The sequence below is a fragment of the Rhinopithecus roxellana genome, chromosome 20, assembly GCF_007565055.1.
Source record: "Rhinopithecus roxellana isolate Shanxi Qingling chromosome 20, ASM756505v1, whole genome shotgun sequence".
Taxonomy (NCBI): Eukaryota; Metazoa; Chordata; class Mammalia; order Primates; family Cercopithecidae; genus Rhinopithecus; species Rhinopithecus roxellana.
Window position 1 is genome coordinate 73790299 of NC_044568.1, and position 16981 is coordinate 73807279.

At 49.8% G+C, this 16981-nt stretch overlaps 1 protein-coding gene across 5 annotated transcripts in view; it reads right to left on the bottom strand.

Annotated features, from left to right (window-relative positions):
- Window positions 1–11396: 11396 nt before the first annotated feature.
- The window catches only part of MARF1 (meiosis regulator and mRNA stability factor 1), a 48598-nt gene continuing 43013 nt past the window's right edge, over window positions 11397–16981 (bottom strand). For 3 of the 5 annotated variants that reach the window (XM_010370914.1, XM_030924544.1, XM_030924543.1), the window contains 2 exons: window positions 15845–16015; window positions 11397–13945 (listed from right to left, as the gene is read on the bottom strand). In XM_010370914.1, coding sequence (XP_010369216.1) covers window positions 13701–13945; window positions 15845–16015 — 416 coding nt within the window. In that variant the 3' untranslated portion in view covers window positions 11397–13700. The remainder of the gene's footprint in view (window positions 13946–15844; window positions 16016–16981) is intronic. The other 2 variants (XM_010370922.2, XM_010370928.2) reach the window with 1 other exon arrangement.

The following is a 16981-nucleotide window of genomic DNA, read 5'->3' on the forward strand; positions in this document are numbered from 1 at the left end:
TGGCCACATCCCCAAAGTAGACCCGTTAACTTTTATAAAAAATTCAATTACTATTTTTTGTCTTTTTATTTTTATTTTTTTATTATTATTATTATTTTGAGACGGAGTCCTGCTCTGTTGCCCAGGCTGGAGTACAGTGGTGTAATCTTGGCTCACTGCCAGTTCCACCTCCTGGGTTCACACCATTCTCCTGCCTCAGCCTCCCGGGTCGCTGGGACTATGGGTGCCTGCCACCACACCTGGCTAATTTTTTTGTATTTTTAGTAGAGATGGGGTTTCACTGTGTTAGCCAGGTTGGTCTCAACCTCCTGACCTCTTGATCTGCCCACCTCGGCCTCCTAATATTCTTAAAAATTATTTGTAGAGATGAGGTTCTCCCTATGTTGCCTAAGCTGGTCTCGAACCCCTGACCTCAATCAATTATCTTACCTCAGCCTCCCAAATTGCTGGAATTACAGGCGTGAGCCACCTCACCTGGCCTAATTATTATTATTATTTTTAAAATAGAGATAGGGTCTTGCTATGTTGCTCAGGCTGGTCTTGAACCGTTGGCCTCCACTGATCCTTCCACCTTGACCTCCCAAAGTGCTGGGATTACAGGTGTGAGTCACTGCACCCGGCCCCATTATCTTTTGCTTGGTCAACAGCAGTGGCTTCTTGACTCCTTAGCACTCGTCTTTCTCCTCTTAAATTCGTTCATATTATTTCCTGCTTTATTGTATTTTTTTATTTATTTTTAGACGAAGTCTTGCTCTGTCGCCCAGTCTAGAGTGCAGTGGTGCGATCTCTGCTCACTGCAACCTCCACCTCCCGTGTTCAAGCCATTCTCCTGCCTCAGCCTCCCAAGTAGCTGGGACTACAGGCGCCTGCCACCACGCTCGGCTAATTTTTTGTATTTTTAGTAGAGATGGGATTTCACCGTGTCAGCCAGGATGGAATTTCTCTCTTTAAAACCATTCCCCTGGCTTCAGGATAAAATAACTCCACAATCTTTCATGTGGTTTAAAGCCCTCTCCAATCTGGCCTCTTCTTCACTCTTAGCGTCATCTCATCCCCTCTCCTGGACCCCTCATTAAGCTGGGACCTCAGAGCTTCCCTGGGTTCTTGGGTTCTTCTTGCCATTCTCTCTGTTGGCATCTCTCCCGGACTTTCATACTTTATTAGTTCGTTTTCATGCTGCTGATAAAGACATACCCGAGACTGGGTAATTTATAAAGAAAAAGAGGTTGAATGGACTCACACTTCCACGTGGCTGGGGAGGCCTCGCGATCATGGCAGAAGGTGAAAGACACGTCTTACATGGCGGCAGACAAGAGAGAATGGGAACCAAGTGAAAGGGGAAACCCCTTTTAAAGCCATCAGATCTCGTGAGACTTACTCACTATCATGAGAACAGTATGGGGGAACCACCCCCATGATTCAGTTACCTCCCACTGGGTCCCTCCCACAACACGTGGGACTTATGGGAGCTACAATTCAAGATGAGATTTGGGTGGGGACACAGCCAATCCGTATCACACACGTTATTCCCCCTGCCCAGTCCATCTCAGATTCCCTGCCAGGCCTTCCTCTATTGCCGTCTACCTAGTCTGCTCTGAAACCAAAATGGCCCTCCTAAAGCACAGGTGTACCCAGGTGTGTTTTAACAGCTTCCTGGTTTAAAACTCTCTGGTGCTTTCCACAATCCTCACGGTACAATCTCAGATCTTGGGTCTAGTTTCCAAAGCCCCTGATTGCCTTTTGCACCTCCCTTCTCTCTGCTCCATCAGCTCACACCAACATTTAAGGGAACAGAAGACAAACCCAGAGGTCATGTGGTCTTAAGGACTGTATGAGAAGTGCATGAAGAATTTGCAGTAGGCTGCAACTGGCATGATCAATTTCAGCAAAGCACTGGTCACGGAAGCCAGGTGCACCAGGCAGAGGATCCCCCTCATCCACTGTCTCATTGCGGGGGGAGTACGGTTCATCACCTTCATACAGCAGATGGGGAAACTGAGGTTCAGAGAGAGGAAGTGATTAGCTCAAAGTCACACAGCGTGTAAGCGGTCAAGCCCGGCCTGGGAAACAGAGGCCCTGGCCTGTCTGCAGAACAGAGTCAGCCGGGCCTGGGCATTGATTTCACATGTGTAATCCCAGGAAACCATCACCGCACTGGTTCCCTGTTGAGCTGTGATGGATTAGAGGTGACTTCATAAAGACCCAAGCAGCAGCTGGGCGTCTTATAAACCTCTGAGTCCCGTGGTGGCTGGATGGCCCTGAGCTGCAGGAGTGCAACAACTCGGCTTGACAGGCTGCAGTGACAATATGCCCGGAGCCACTAGCCAGGACCCAGATGACTGTCATCATCAGGGCAGCAGGGCAGGCCTCATGGCTGGGGCAACACGCTCAGGAAGGCTGGCTTGAGCAACATACATCAGTTTACATTCCCATTTATGCACGTGCTAGTTAATTCTACTAGTTAATGCAGGACTTGGCAGGTACCAGGGAACGCAGAGATTCCTGCCTTCATGCAACTTACATTTTAGAGAGGGAGACAGAGCTCAAAGAAAAGAGCAGGGGCTGGGTACAGGGGCTCACGCCTGTCATTCCAGCATTTTGGGAGGTGGAGGCAAGAGGATCACTTGAGACCAGCTTGGGCAACATAGCAAGATCCTGTCTCTACAAAATAAAAAATTAGCTGGTCTTGGTGGTGCATGCCTGAGTCCCAACTACTCGAGAGGCTGAGGTGGAAGGATCACTTGAGCTCAGGAGTTCAAGGCTGCAGTGAGCTGTGATCGTGCCATTGCACTCCAGCCTGGGCAAAAGAGTGAGACCCTGTCCCTAAAATAAAATAAGAAAATGAAGAAGAAGAGGATTGGAGGAGATCTCCTTAGCAGTGTTAAATCTGCACCAACCCCACTGACCAGCAGGACTAGCAAAAGGGACTGCATTGTAAAAGGTGATTAATGGCTTCAGCTTGGAACCAGAAAGCCTGGGTTGAAATCCTAAGTGGATGGAGCCTTCCCTGTGTGAGCCTGAGCCATGTTCTTCACCTCTTTGCACCCCAGAGTCCAGACCTGTGTGATGGAGAGAGCGACAGGAGGATGAAGTGAGACAAGGCAGGAGAAGAGTAGGGAACAAGCACATGCTGAAGTCGACTCTTATTGGCTAAGTCTGAAGGCAGGAAGATGATGTGAAATGGGAAGGCTGCCCAAGTTCGCAGCAGGGCTGGAGGCTGGGGGCTGGGGATGAAAGAGAGACTCAGACTGACCCAGTCCTGCCCTCACAGAGCTGACAGTGAGACATGGCAGTGTGACAAAAGTTGGTGTCACCCAATACCAGCTGAAGGCCCAGCCCATGTGCTTCTGCAAGACTTCTGCACCTTCTCGTGGTCTTCAGGACCCATGGTTACATTTGACCCTATCCGCCTGCCCTCGCTGGCCTTTCCCCATGTCTCATGGTTCCCTCCCCACCGTCATTCCCCCACCACTACTCCTGCCAAGTTCAACATGGAGTTTGGGCCCTTCTTTTCCACTAAGCACAGACACCACGCAGCACATGACTCTGAGACCCTCCAGAACGATTTTGGAGGTGGGAGAGGCTTTGTATCACAGCCACGCAAGCATATGAGAATCGAACGCTGAATTTCCGGCTTCCACCAGCGCTGCCACCACCACCACGCTGCCCACAGTATACATTTTCAGTATACATTTCCTTTCTGCTTTTTTTTTTTTTTTTTTTTTGATACGGAGTCTTGCTCTGTTGCCCAGGCTGGAGTGTAGTGGCCGGATCCTGGCTCACTGAAAGCTCTGTCTCCTGGGTTCACGCGCTCCCGAGAGGCGCCCGCCACTTCGCCCGGCTAGTTTTTTGTATTTTTTAGTAGAGACGGGGTTTCACCATGTTAGCCAGGATGGTCTCGATCTCCTGACCTTGTGATCCGCCCGTCTCAGCCTCCCAAAGTGCTGGGATTACAGGCTTGAGCCACCGTGCCCGGCCTGTTTTTTTTTTTTTTTTTTTTTTTGAGACAGAGTCTCAGTCTGTCACCCAGGCTGGAGTTCAGTGGCACAATCTCAGCTTACAGCAACCTCCGCCTCCCATGTTCAAGGGATTCTCCTGCCTCAGCCTCCTGAGTAGCTGGGATTACAGGGGTGCACCACCATGCCCGGCTAATTTTTGTATTTTTAGTAGAGACGGAGGTTTCACCGTGTTGGTCAGGCTGGTCTCGAACTCCTGACCTCATGATCCACCCGCCTTGGCCTCCCAAAGTGCTGGGATTACAGGTGTGAGCCACCGTGCGTGGCTTTTTTTTTTTTTTTTTTTTTTTTTTTTTGACAGAGTCTCTCTCTGTCGCCCATGCTGGAGTGCTGTGGTGTGATCTTGGCTTACTGAAACCTTGTGGGTTCAAGCAATTCACTTGCCTCGGCCACTTGAGTAGCTGGGATTACAGGCACATGCTACCATGCCCAGCTATTTGTTTTATTACTATTTTTAATAGAGATGGGTTTTCACCAGTTTTGCCAGGCTAGTCTCAAACTCCTGACTTCAAGTGATCTGTTCTCCTTGGCCTCCAAAAGTGCTGAGATTACAGGCATGAACCACTGCACCCGGCCCCCATTCTGCTTTATTAGAACGATTCAGCTTCCTCAGCCTTAGTGGGCAGCTGCTCCAGGTGCCTTTGTGGGTTGACAGAAGCCTCCTCCACTCCTGTAGCCGCCCAGCTCCGGACCTCGCCTCCCTCCTACCCCCGCTTAGGCTCGCAGGGGAAGGGAGAGGAGGAAGATGGATTTCCCTGCTGATTAGAGATGTGTGGCTCATCGCTTTTCCTCCCACAGGAAAGCTGGCGCGTCAGGCGTGGGTTACAATGAACCATCGCTTTTCCCTCTGTCCCACTGAGACCTCAGTAGACACAGAGGTTATGGGAGCATGGCAGGGGCACCTAAGGGAGTCTGGGGCTCAGGGAAGCTTTTCTAGGGGAGGACACATCTCATGATGAGATGCTGGCAAGAACTGGAGTTGGCCAGATGAAGCTGGGGGTGGTCTGGGGACAGGAGGGCCGCCTGGCCAGGAGGGCTCTCCCGGGCTGCAGGTTGACAACGTGAACCTCTCAGTATGGGGGCAATAGCTCTCTGCATTAGGGTCCTTTTGGTTGTAAGTGACCGAAACTGAAGGCAAACAGGCAAAAAATAAAGAGCATTTCCTGGCTCCTGGGCTGGGATGTTCAATGATTGCGGGTACCATTGGGCCCAGGGGTTCAAATGATGTCATCTGGACATGGCATCTCCCTGCCTGTCTGTCCTACTTCCCTCACGCTAGCTCTGTCCTCCGGGAGTCTCTTTGTAGGGCCCACGACAAACAACCCTGGCTTACTTCCTCCCAGGGCTTACAGAGGAACAATCCGGCAATTCTAATACAAATCCCAGCGTGGAGTATCCCAGGCTCTGGCTTGGATCATATACCAGCCCCAGGTCACTTGCTGGGCCACTGGAGTGCAGTTCTCTGCTTAGCCTTGCTGGGGTCCTCAGGCCGACCCTATGGAACCTCTTGTGCCAGTAGGGGAGAGAATGGATTTTGGGTGGTTAAAGACAAGTGTCCTCGGCTGGGCGTAGTGGCTCATGCCTGAAATCCCAGCACTTTGGGAGGCCGAGGTAGATGGATCACGAGGTCAAGAGATCAAGACCATCCTGGCAAACATGGTAAAACCTCTGTCTCTACTACAAATGCAAAAATTAGCCCAGCGTGGTGGTGCGTACCTGTAGTCCCAGCTACTCGGGAGGCTGAGGCAGGGGAATCGCTTGAACTGGGGAGACAGAGGTTGCAGTGAGCCAAGATTGCACCACTGCACTCCAGCCTGGAGACAGAGCGAGACTTTGTCTCAAAACACACACACACACACACACACACACACACACACACACACACACACACATACGTCCTCTTCCTTTTAGATAATTTTAAAAACAGGGTTTCAGGCCAGGTGCGGTGGCTCACGCCTATAATCCCGCACTTTGAGAGGCTGAGGCAGGCGGATCACGAGGTAAGGAGATCCAGACCGTCCTGGCTAACACAGTGAAACCCCGTCTCTACTAAAAATACAAGAAATTAGCCAGGCATTGTGGTGGGCGCCTGTACTCCCAGCTACTCTTGAGGCTGAGGCAGGAGAATGGCGTGAACCTGGGAGGCGGAGCTTGCAGTGAGCTGAGATGGCGCCACTGCACTCCAGCCTGGGAGACAAAGCGAGACTCTGTCTCAAAAACAAACAAACAAACAAAAACAAGGTTTCAGAGAGAGCCAGGGACTTGCCTAAGGTCACACAGTGAGCTCACCAAAGCCAGGACAGAACTCAGACCCCCCAGTGCCCTGCAACCACTTCTCTCTCTGACACCTAGCCTGGTCCCTACCGGCACCTCCACCTGAAAGAAATGGAGCCAGAGCACAAACCGCCGGTTTCCTGTGGGTCCCTCCCATACTCATGACTTGGTTCACCCAAGAGCTGTTTGCGCAGGTTCCAATGAGAAATGTTTACTCAACGTGAGCCGCAAGCTAGCAGCGTTTGTCAAAGTGTGACCCTGGGCCAGCCAGCTCTGATCCCAACTGCCCCAGCATCTGGTGTCCATCTCCATGGTGAGCCCAGGAGCCTGCTTAACAACCTTCTCCTGCCTCAGCCCCGGAGTAGCTGGGATTACAGCCACCCACCACTATTCCTGGCTAATTTTTGTATTTTTAGTAGAAATGAGGTTTTGTCCTGTTGGCTAGGCTGGTCTTGAACTCCTGACCTCAGGTGATCCGCCCACCTCGGCCTCCGAAAGTGCTGGGATTACAGGTATGAGCCACCACACCCGGCCAAAAGCCTGCATTTTAAACTCGTTCCCCTTGTGCCTCTGATGCCCTCTTTAATTTGAGAACCACTCCCTCAGAGGGCAGCTTCTTGTCTTAGCTGTCCGCAGAGAGCCCGGGGTCCTGCTGCTCTCAGAGAGGCAGAAAAGTACCCAGCTCTTACTCATCTGGCTGCCAACCCCTGGTTCATGCCTAACACCCCATAGGGCTCATAGCTGGACTGGACTTGGGAGCTGCCTAGACCAAGGCTTCCAGCCTGCTGTGCCACCAAGTGACTTGGGCAATGGTTTAACCTCTCCATCTTCACCTCTCCAGCATCTGTAAACCGTGGTGTAGGGGTGGAGGGTGGGTTGGACCAGTGGGTCTGTAAGGTCCCTTGCAGCTTTGAAGCTCCATTATTGACCCTCAAAATAGTTAGCCTGGGACCTCTTTCCTCCCATCCCTGGGGCTAGATCGGATGTCTTAGGCCTTCTAAGTCGATCAGTTACTCATTCATCAAACACTAATGAAGCCAGAGGTGGTGACATGTGCCTGTAGTCCCAGCTACTTGGGAGGCTGAAGTGGGAAAATTCCCTGAGCCCAGGAGTTTGAGTCTAGCCTGGGCAATAGAGTGAGGGCCCTGTCTCAAAAAAAAAAAAAAAAAAAAGAAAACTACGGATTATCTATGAGATGGAACCTATGACTTGCTTCTAACTAATGGAAGATGGCAAAGATGAAGGGAGGTCACTCCTTGCTTAGATTACTTTATATAAAGCTTCCTCTTAGCAGACTGGAGAGAGAGGCTCCTTGTGGCTTCATGAACTAAGCAGCCATTGAGGAAGCCACATGGGGAGCTTGCAGCTGACAGCCAGTGGGGTCCACAGTCCAACATCCTCAAGGAACTGAATTCCGCCAACACCTGCGTGAGCTTGGCTGTGAGTTCTGCCCTGGTCAAGCCTCCACATAAGAACACAGCCCACCCACTATCCGGATTGCAGCCTTCTGAGATGCTCAAGTTTTGGACCTGGGTAAGTCACGCCTGGACTTCTGATCCACAAAACTGATGAGATAATAATTGCATGTTGTTTGTAGCAATTTGTTACATGACATTGGAAAACTAACTCAATCTATTAACACTTTAAGCCAGGCCCTAGGTCCTGGGGATATGTGACTGAATAAAAAAATCAGACCACTTCTGCCCTCATGAACTTTATTGCCTTGTGGAGGGAAACAATTGAAGAATCACACACATTCATATTCAATGGTAAACTGTGATTATTTTTTTTTTACCTGCTATGAAAAAAGTCATACTCTTTGACACCCCCAAAGAGTGGAGTTAGGCAAAGCTAGCGCTGAAAAGTGGGGGAATTTGCCTAGTCTAGGGGTAGAAGAGGGATGAGTCTGGGAAAGTTTCCTGGAGAAAATAATGTTTGAGCTAAGATCTGAGTGACTAAGGGATAATTACTTAGGTAAAGATTTGGGTAAATAACAACCCTGGCCAGGCGTGGTAGCTCACACCTGTAATCCCAGCATTTTGGGAGGCTGAAGTGGGAGGATCACTTGAGCCCAGGAGTTTGAGACCAGCCTGGACAACATGGCGAAACCCTGTCTCTACCAAAATATTCAAAAATTAGCTGGGTGCAGTGGTGCATGCCTATAGTCCCAGCTACTCGGGAGGCTGAGGTGGGAGAATCGCTTGAGCCCAGGAGGTGCAAGTTGCAGCAAGCCGAGATCGTACCACTGCACTCCAGCCTGGGTAATGGAGCAAGACCTTGTCTCAAAAAATAATAATAACAGTAATAATAACTCTCACAGCTAGTATTTACTAAACACGCAGGGCCTTCTCTGGGTGTTTCACTTACAGTAGCTCCTTGAGGACATAGAATACTACTCTGAGGTTATTATTCCATTATCTTCTCCCCATTTACAGATGGGGAAGGAGGCATCCCTTAGTTAAGTAACTTGCCCCAAGTCTCAGCGTCAGTAAGCAGCGAGGGGAAGAGATTCCCACCCAGGCCTCTGACTTCAGAGCCTGCAGGGTTTTTTAATTTTTGTTTTTGTTTTTGTTTTTTTTTTGAGATGGAGTCTTGCTCTGTCGCCCAGGAGTGCAATGGCGCAATCTCGGCTCCTGCAACCTCCACCTTGTGGGTTCAAGTGATTCTCCTGCCTCAGCCTCCTGAGTAGCTGGGACTACAAGCGTCCACCACCACGCCTGGCTAAGAGCCTGCGTCCTTGGCCTCTGCCTGGCCTCCCAGGCCCGGGGACGGCAGGTGTGAGGCTTCCTGGGAGAAAGGAGTGGAGCACAGTCGAGGAGCTGCACGAAGGCCGCTGGGGCAGAAGTCAGGCCAGAGGAGGGGCACGCAGGGAGATGGGGAGCCCCCAGCAGGAGTCAGGCCTCAGAGCCCACATGCACAACATCATCAGCCTCCCCACGCACACAGCAAAATAGGGATTCCACCTTCGGAACAGGGATTTCTTCCCCAAAATGTATTTCCTGGCTGGGCGCTGTGGCTCACGCCTGTAATCCCAGCACTTTGGGAGGCCAAGGCAAGTGAACCACTTGAGGTCAGGAGTTTGAGACCAGCCAGAGCAACATGGCAAAACCCCATCTCAAAGCACATTAGCCAGGTGTGGTGGAAGGCACCTGTAATCCCAGCTGTTCAGAGGCTGAGGCACAAGAATCGCTTGAACCGGGTAGAAGGAGGTTGCAGTGAGCCAAGATCGTGCCACTGCACCCCAGTCTGGGTGACAGAGTGAGACTCTGTCTCAAAAAAAAAAAAAAAAAAAAAGTATTTCCTGATTCTTGCCACGCCTGACCTTGATGCATCAGACTCTGGCTGCTGAAATACCGAGGACGGTGACCCTGCAACCCTCGTGTGGATTTGTCTGCCCCTGCTGTGATACCAGAAACTGCAAGGGGGGTTGGTGGGTGGTAGGAGTGGGGGTTCCCCCATGCCCACGCCCTGCACCTGGGAAGCCTTTCAAGGCCATCACATGAGCTGCCTGAGGTGGATGGAGGAGATGGTGCCAAGCAGGCCCAAGAGATTCCCTGCTGGCCCTGGTACTGCTCCCCTGCGGATGCTCCTGGTTGGTTCACCACCTCATTGTGGAGCGAGGAGTTGAGCAGCCCAGCCACTGTGCAGGATTTCTCTCCAAGCACGGCCCCTTCCACCCTGCAATGCCTTCCTTCTCTGCACCCTAGGTCCCCCACTTCCAAGTCATTCCTTTCCAGAATGTGTCCATTCTTCTCTTCATCTTGCTAAGGAAAGTTCTGGCTCTTGGTGCTCTGGCTTGGCACCTTCTAAGCTCTGTAGTCCAGGTACCCCCCTCCCCCACCAAAAAAAAGCGTTCTCAGCCAGGCGTGGTGGCTCACGCCTGTAATTCCAGCACTTTCAGAGGCCGAGCCCGGAGGATCACTTGAGCTCAGGAGTTCAAAACTAGCCTGGCCAACATGGTGAAACCTTGTCTCTACTAAAAATACAAAAATTCGCCAGAGTGATGGTGTGCACTGTAATCCCAGCTACTCGGGAGGCTGAGACAGGAGAATCGCTCGAACCTGGGAGGTGGAGGTTGCAGTGAGAAGAGATCATGCCACTGCACTCCAGCCTGGGTGACAGAGTGAGACTGTCTCAAGAAAACAAAAGTCAGGGCTTCTGTGCCATGACTCACCCTCTGCTCATGGAAGCAGCTAGAAAGTGAAGGTGAATCCCAAAGCACAACACTCCTTCAGGCAAAGGGAACAGAGAGGGAACAGATCTTCTCCGATCAGCACAACCCCCTCTGCTACGGACAGGTCTGCTCTCCCCAACAGCCGTCTTCTAAGCTACTACCTCTGAATCATCTTCCCAGGTGGGAAACGAACAAAGATAAATGCAAAGCCACCGTTCCAGCCCCACTCCAGACCTAGCAAGACCTCCTTACCCCTCTCAAAAGGGGCACGATGGCTACACAACTTTTTCTGCACAAATTTGCCATCGTGAAATATGTTTGGAAAGGACTTCAGCAGCTTTTAACATTGCTGAACTTGAAAAAAATTGCATCAAGCAGCAATTCACTCAAGGCTCTTCTGGGTCCTTTTAAATTCTTGCCAGATGATGCAGGTGGCAGGGGTGACAGAGGGTAATGGCAGTCTCGGGGGTTGGGAGGGCTTCACAACTGTGTCTGTGGAAGAAGTCTTTTCCAAATTGGCTTATTCAAAAAGCATGCTTAGCAGTGACCAAAAATGACACAGTTGGCACGGTGGATTTCTTTCACAAGAAGAAACAGCCTAGGAATTAACGGAGTTTTCTAACTGGAAGGTTTTTGTGGTTACTGTATTTTCCCACATGTAATTACAAGCTGGAACAAAGGCTGAAAAACTTGGAGGATCCTGACCACGAAGGGCCCACCATCCAGCCACCTGCTTCGGTGTGTACTGAATTTAAAAGACCTCTAAGATGCAGACCGATTTGCTCTCCACCTCACAGTTCTATTTTCAGAAGAGTCAAGAAGTTGGGGAGACCCAAAATGAATGATGGCAGAACTGGATTGGTTTATAATTCCTCCCCACAGACAGACAAGACAGATAGACAGACAGACAAAACCACTTGGAAAACTCAAAATAGATGCTTGCTTGTAAAGTTTATTGACAACTGTTTGGTCCCAACACACAAAACAGCACTTGAACCACAACAAAAGTGTTCAAACAAAGTAGACAATTAAGAAAAACATCTCTTTCCCCCAAACCCAATCCAAAACAAACAGTGCAAGATGGGAAAGGGGGTTTTGGTGAAAACTTTTGTCATTTTTTTTAAACAGATAAATTTAATCCGGTACATCTTTCCACCCAGAAATAAAGAATTACATTGTCTTAATGCTCAAACATCATTTTACCACATCATTTAATTAAGCCTCTGGATAAAAAAATAGATAGCAATTGGACTGGCCATTGTGGAGTACATTATGAACACAACGTGCTTCCGACGTCTTCTCTCTCATTTTCAGACAGCGATTGTTAAGAGCCACACACACGTCCCAGACTAAGCAGCAACTCCAGTGAATGGTACTCAGACACACTCACGGGACGGCACAGAACTCGATTCTTCTTTGTCTGCTGCCCAAAGAACCTGTTCTTTGAGTCTGTTCCAGGTGACTTGTAATGATACCTCTCATGGTTTTAAAGTCCACCATTCTTTACATGCTAGCACAACTGAAGTCCAAGCGTGCAAACTCAGCCTTATGAAATCTTAGAACAAGGCAACTGATGTTCTCAACACCAACTATTACATTGTTTAAAAGCTCCTTTAAAAAAATTGCACATTTGCATTTAACTTCCTGTAACACTATGTCTGTAGAGGAAATGCCTTCAGGAGGATTCGGAGAGCGCCATAATACTTAAGAGGGTTTTTCCATGGTGTTCTGTCTTGACTGGGGCCATGTGTTGAGAACTGGGAATCACTGGCTTCATTTAAAAGATTTGGGGAACAAAAAATCTGACTTGTAAAAATCTCTCTACAGCCCTTATTTTGTGGCATTTTATCAAAATGCTGGCTATGAAATCAGAGTCCATTTTCTGGCTTTCTAGAAGTTACCAAATATAAACATTTCCCCAAAAGAAACCATCTAACTAGTGGAAGACCTTACGCCAACAGGTTCTTTCTGCTCCATGAATGAATCCGCCTTTTTTGCCCGACAAATACAATCCATTGTAAATGTCAGGTTTCTCTAGGGGGGGTGAGAGGCCACCCGTCAGAGGACACCTCAGGCACCTAGAGAGGAAGGCCGTTCCACACCAGACGCCACAAAAAACCCAGACATGCTTCCAACAGCGAGAAGTAACGAGAGTAAAATCAGACACGATTAAAAGATGCTGAGCTGACATACACACACATAAAGCTTCCCAGCTACCGATACCAGCTTTAAAATTATAATAACAAGGTTAAGCGGATCAACCTTGGCCTTCCTATGTGTAGGTAGAATTCCTGTCTCTTCCCAGTGGAAATCGTATTGATCCCGCTGCTGCTGAAGCACCTCCCCACTCAGCTCTGATTTGTAATTTATGCACTTGATGCATATTTTCAAAAATCAGACTCTTTCCAATGCTGCCTCTCGACACACAATAATGTGTGTTGTAATCCGAATGCTGACTTTAAATCCATGACATCGAGACCATCTCCTTTTCCTTAACCTAACCCATATCAAACTGGAACACAGATGGGAAGCTTAAAACATCCTCAACTTTCTAGAAAGCTCCTAAATGGAACCCCAAAGTAGAAACGTTTAAAAAAATTTGTGATGAAGCCACATTTGTCAACTACAGACATAGTTTAAATAAAAAACAAGGCACACTTACAAGTCACATGGAAGCCAGGAACCTTCACATTCCAACCTGAAAATACACTCCCAACCCCTCGCCTACCCTTCTCCTTCAGTGTGTGAACACACAGGCTTGCGGGACAGGCTTTGCTTCAAAGACATGCCACGCACTGGGTTAATACTGTCGGAAACACCAGTAAGCAAAGGCTGAGAGACTATATTATGCTACATGTAGGATGACACCACTGGCGTGGCTCAATGGAAGCAAAGCCGCTTCCTGCTAGTTGAGCTCTTAGTGCTGTCTTCTTCTGGAACACCATTATATTTCATAATAGTTAGGGAAGTTTGGTAAAATATATTAAGGATTCTTTAACAAATGCCACAAGTTCTTCAAATAATTGAAAAAAGAAAAAGGAAGAATAAAGAAAAGAAAGACTTCAGCTCAAAGCTGTGTTCAATGTAAAAGAAAAACATGATGGAATACAGGTAAGATGAAGTAAATGGCTTCAGGGGCTTTTCATGACACAGAAAAGGATGTATTTTTGAAACCCACTTTTGTGTGCAGAATCAGACAGTGTTTTCCCATCCTAATTCTATATTGGAAATGGGAGTTAAAGCTTGGTTATGGGTGCTAAGGAAAAGTTGGCTGCCAATTTGACTCTATTTTTGGGTTGCTTTTTGGCCGGGCTTTCCGCAGGGTCCTTGATAAGCTGTGACTCGGAGGTTTCCGAGGAGGGGCAGGGAGGCAGGGGGACAGCTGCTGAGATGCAGGAAGAGCTGGAGTCGGAGGTCAGAGTTTTGCTCTTTCCTGGTATTGGAATCTCCATTTTTCCTTCTTGGTTTAAAATCATCATTTCTGGAAACACAGAAAAGCAAACAGATTCAGTTCCAGGATCTGTAAAAAGTGCGGGTTTTCTTTCTTGCTCATATTTGCTCAAAAGATAATAATAAAAAGCCTCGAAATGCTACATCTATGCCACAGTTCACATATGAGTTGTGTGGCCAGTGTACTTGGCACAGAAGTCAAGTATCTATTAACTGCATCCCACCTCTCCAACTGGATTACCAAGTTGCAAAGATCTCTATTTTGAGCTATAAATTATTGAGCAAAGGTTAACACTTTTTTTTTTTTTTTCCATTTTGAATTCTCTGCTCATTCATTCTCCCTGCCAGATATTAAGGACCCATAAGCTAACCACGACTTAGAGACTTCCTGAGGCAGGAGGCGGGGGGTGGGGTCGGAGCGTCTCAGTGTCAGGGAGCTCCAAGCCCGTTCCATTTAGAGAGGACCTAGCTCCCCATGGGTCTATTACCGGGGTAAGAAAGGACCACGCCAAGTCAAAATCACCCTCAGAACCAGGAGGTGAAGCACAGCCAGCTCTCCCGCAGTGCTTCCAGACTGCCATTTCTGGGGCTGAGCCACATGTCATTCACATGCTCGACACACAGGGCCATGCTGCTTGAAACAGATGCATCATTATGCCTTAGGCTCCCACTGCATAGGGCACAGGGCTCCAGATCCCAAAGGCCCACGGAAGGTGAGAGTGGCAGAGGGGACGGCAGAGCCAGCTCCCTGCCCAGGCTGACCCTCAAGAGGAGAGAGACTGACAAAACTGCCCACACTGTTTTAATTACTTTCCTCTCTCATCCTGTGCATGCAGCCAAACTTGCCCAGAATAAAGGCACAAAGGCCACAATCCCACAAACGAGCTAACGTCAATCTGCCACCAACCCTAGCGAGGCACTGCACAGGAGCATGGCGTGCGTCTAGGCCTGCCTGCACAGGCTGGTTCAATCCGCAGGCAGTTACTTCCCCATCTCCTATTTTCCAAGTCAACAGCCTCAGTTCTTTTCCTGGGCAACAGTGCTGAACACTGCTGAGGACAACAGTGCTGAACACATGCCAAGATGGTAAAAGCCAAGCCAGGAGTCCGCGGGGTTGTTCCTGGTGACCTGGAAAGCAGCATCAGCAGTGGGGAGGAGCTGGGTTCCAACAGATGAAGAGCAGGGAAGGACCTGTGCGGGGCAGATGTGCTGTCCCCTCCAGAGGCCAGGCGACACCACAGGACAAGAGGGCTTGGGTTCCAATCCCGGCTCTGCCCTTGCTAGCCCAGCAGCCCAGGGCCACTGCCTCTCTAGTGACAGCACCAGCTGTGCCTTAGTCACGCAGCCTGTGAAATAAAGCGGCCGCCCCACACCTGGAGCGTGGTGAGAGCTCAATGTGATGGTGTCCGTCAGCCCTGAGCACAGGGTCAGCACCAACGCCTGCACGAGGCTGGGACTCAGTGTGCTCAGCTTCCTGTCTGTTCTCAGATCATTGGATAGAGTCCAGGGGCTCCAGCCACATGCACCTCTCTCCATTCACCCGTTTATGAAGCTCTGGGCCCTGCGGCCACCATGGGTAATGCGCACGCCTGGTGACAGGCATACCTGAGAGCAGCTGAGCCTCCACAGAGTCTGGGACAGTGAAGCCCAAAAGGCCCCCAACCCATCCCTGTGGACTCGTCCACAGCCCGAAGCCACCAGCCCCCAGAGGTGCCAAATCGCCCTTGCCTGACGCTCACCAGGCAACCTGGGGCTGTATCCAATTCTGCAGGAACCCAGGTGGGGAAAGAAGGTCGAATAATCAGCGCAGTGTTTTTCACCTGAAAAGGGGGAGTCCCTTCCCACCTCCGTCATTTACTGTATCAGCATCTCATCGTGGTTTTGTTTTCAACCCCAAAGAAAACCCCCACGACAACACGGAGTCACCCACCAGAAGGCTCCTGAGGGTGCTCCTCAAACTGAATGAGATCAGCAGATTGGAGGATGACGGGGTCTGGTCTCAGCTGAGGGGACGGCAGGCACGAGGGGACGGGTGCACACAGGAGGTCAACGGGGGAGTCGTCGGTCAGGCGGAGAAGCTCCGGCTCCATGTGACTGGGCCCTGGACAAAGAAGGCGGGCTGGGGCGCTACAGGACCTCCACGCCCACCCCCAGCACACACCCCGGGCTCACACGTGAAGTTTTCCTTCTAAGCCTTAAAGATTAAGAGAGTCAAGAAGTATTTAAGGTATTAAAAAAACAAACCAACCCAAAACCCACTAACAGGAAGATCCTGGTAATGGAATGCCTTAATAAGCTAGTTCTCCCGAAGATCTGTGTTCTCAGGAACACCGGCCCCTAAAAGGCCCAACCAGATAAAAGGGTCCTGTAGTCAGTTTCCAAAGAGAGGGGACAGCCTGAGACGGGGTGTACGTGGTTATCAGCAAGCGGAAGCCCAGAATCCGAAGCCCTGGGCTTGGTTCTGCGGCTTCCTAGCTGCCGACTGTGGGTGAGCTGTGGAATACGTGACTGCCCGAGAACTGCGCGCCTCCGCTGCAGAACGGAGGTCAGCACTGCTGAAGGCTGTGGGGCAGCTTCGGCAGCTGATTCCCAGGAGGGCACCTCATAAAACGTCAAATGCCATGTAACTCAGTTATCCTAAGGGCACAGGGGACGGTAACGTGCTATCTATCTCACCACATCTTTTGAAGACAAAATTCTCACCTATAACGATGAATTCAAAAGTCCTTCAGAAAAGTTAGAACTGCTGTAACATTCATGAGAACTGGCCTCTATCTACTACAGAGGTGGATCTACCTGAACTCTATGTGACTCGGTGTAATTTTGGGTAATATTAAGCATTAGTATATCAAGTCCTGCCTAGGGCTGTCCTGTGACAAACACGCCTTGACCAGCCTTGAGTCAGGCGCCCTGAGCCCACTTCTGGATCAGGCCTTGACCTTGGCCTTCCATCTGGATTGGGCCTTGACCTTAGCCTTCCGTGTCTGTTGCTGAACTTGCCGGGTCCAGTCTTAGCTTGAGCCATTTTAGTGAGAATCCCGTCGCCCTTGAGACCTCATCACCCTTC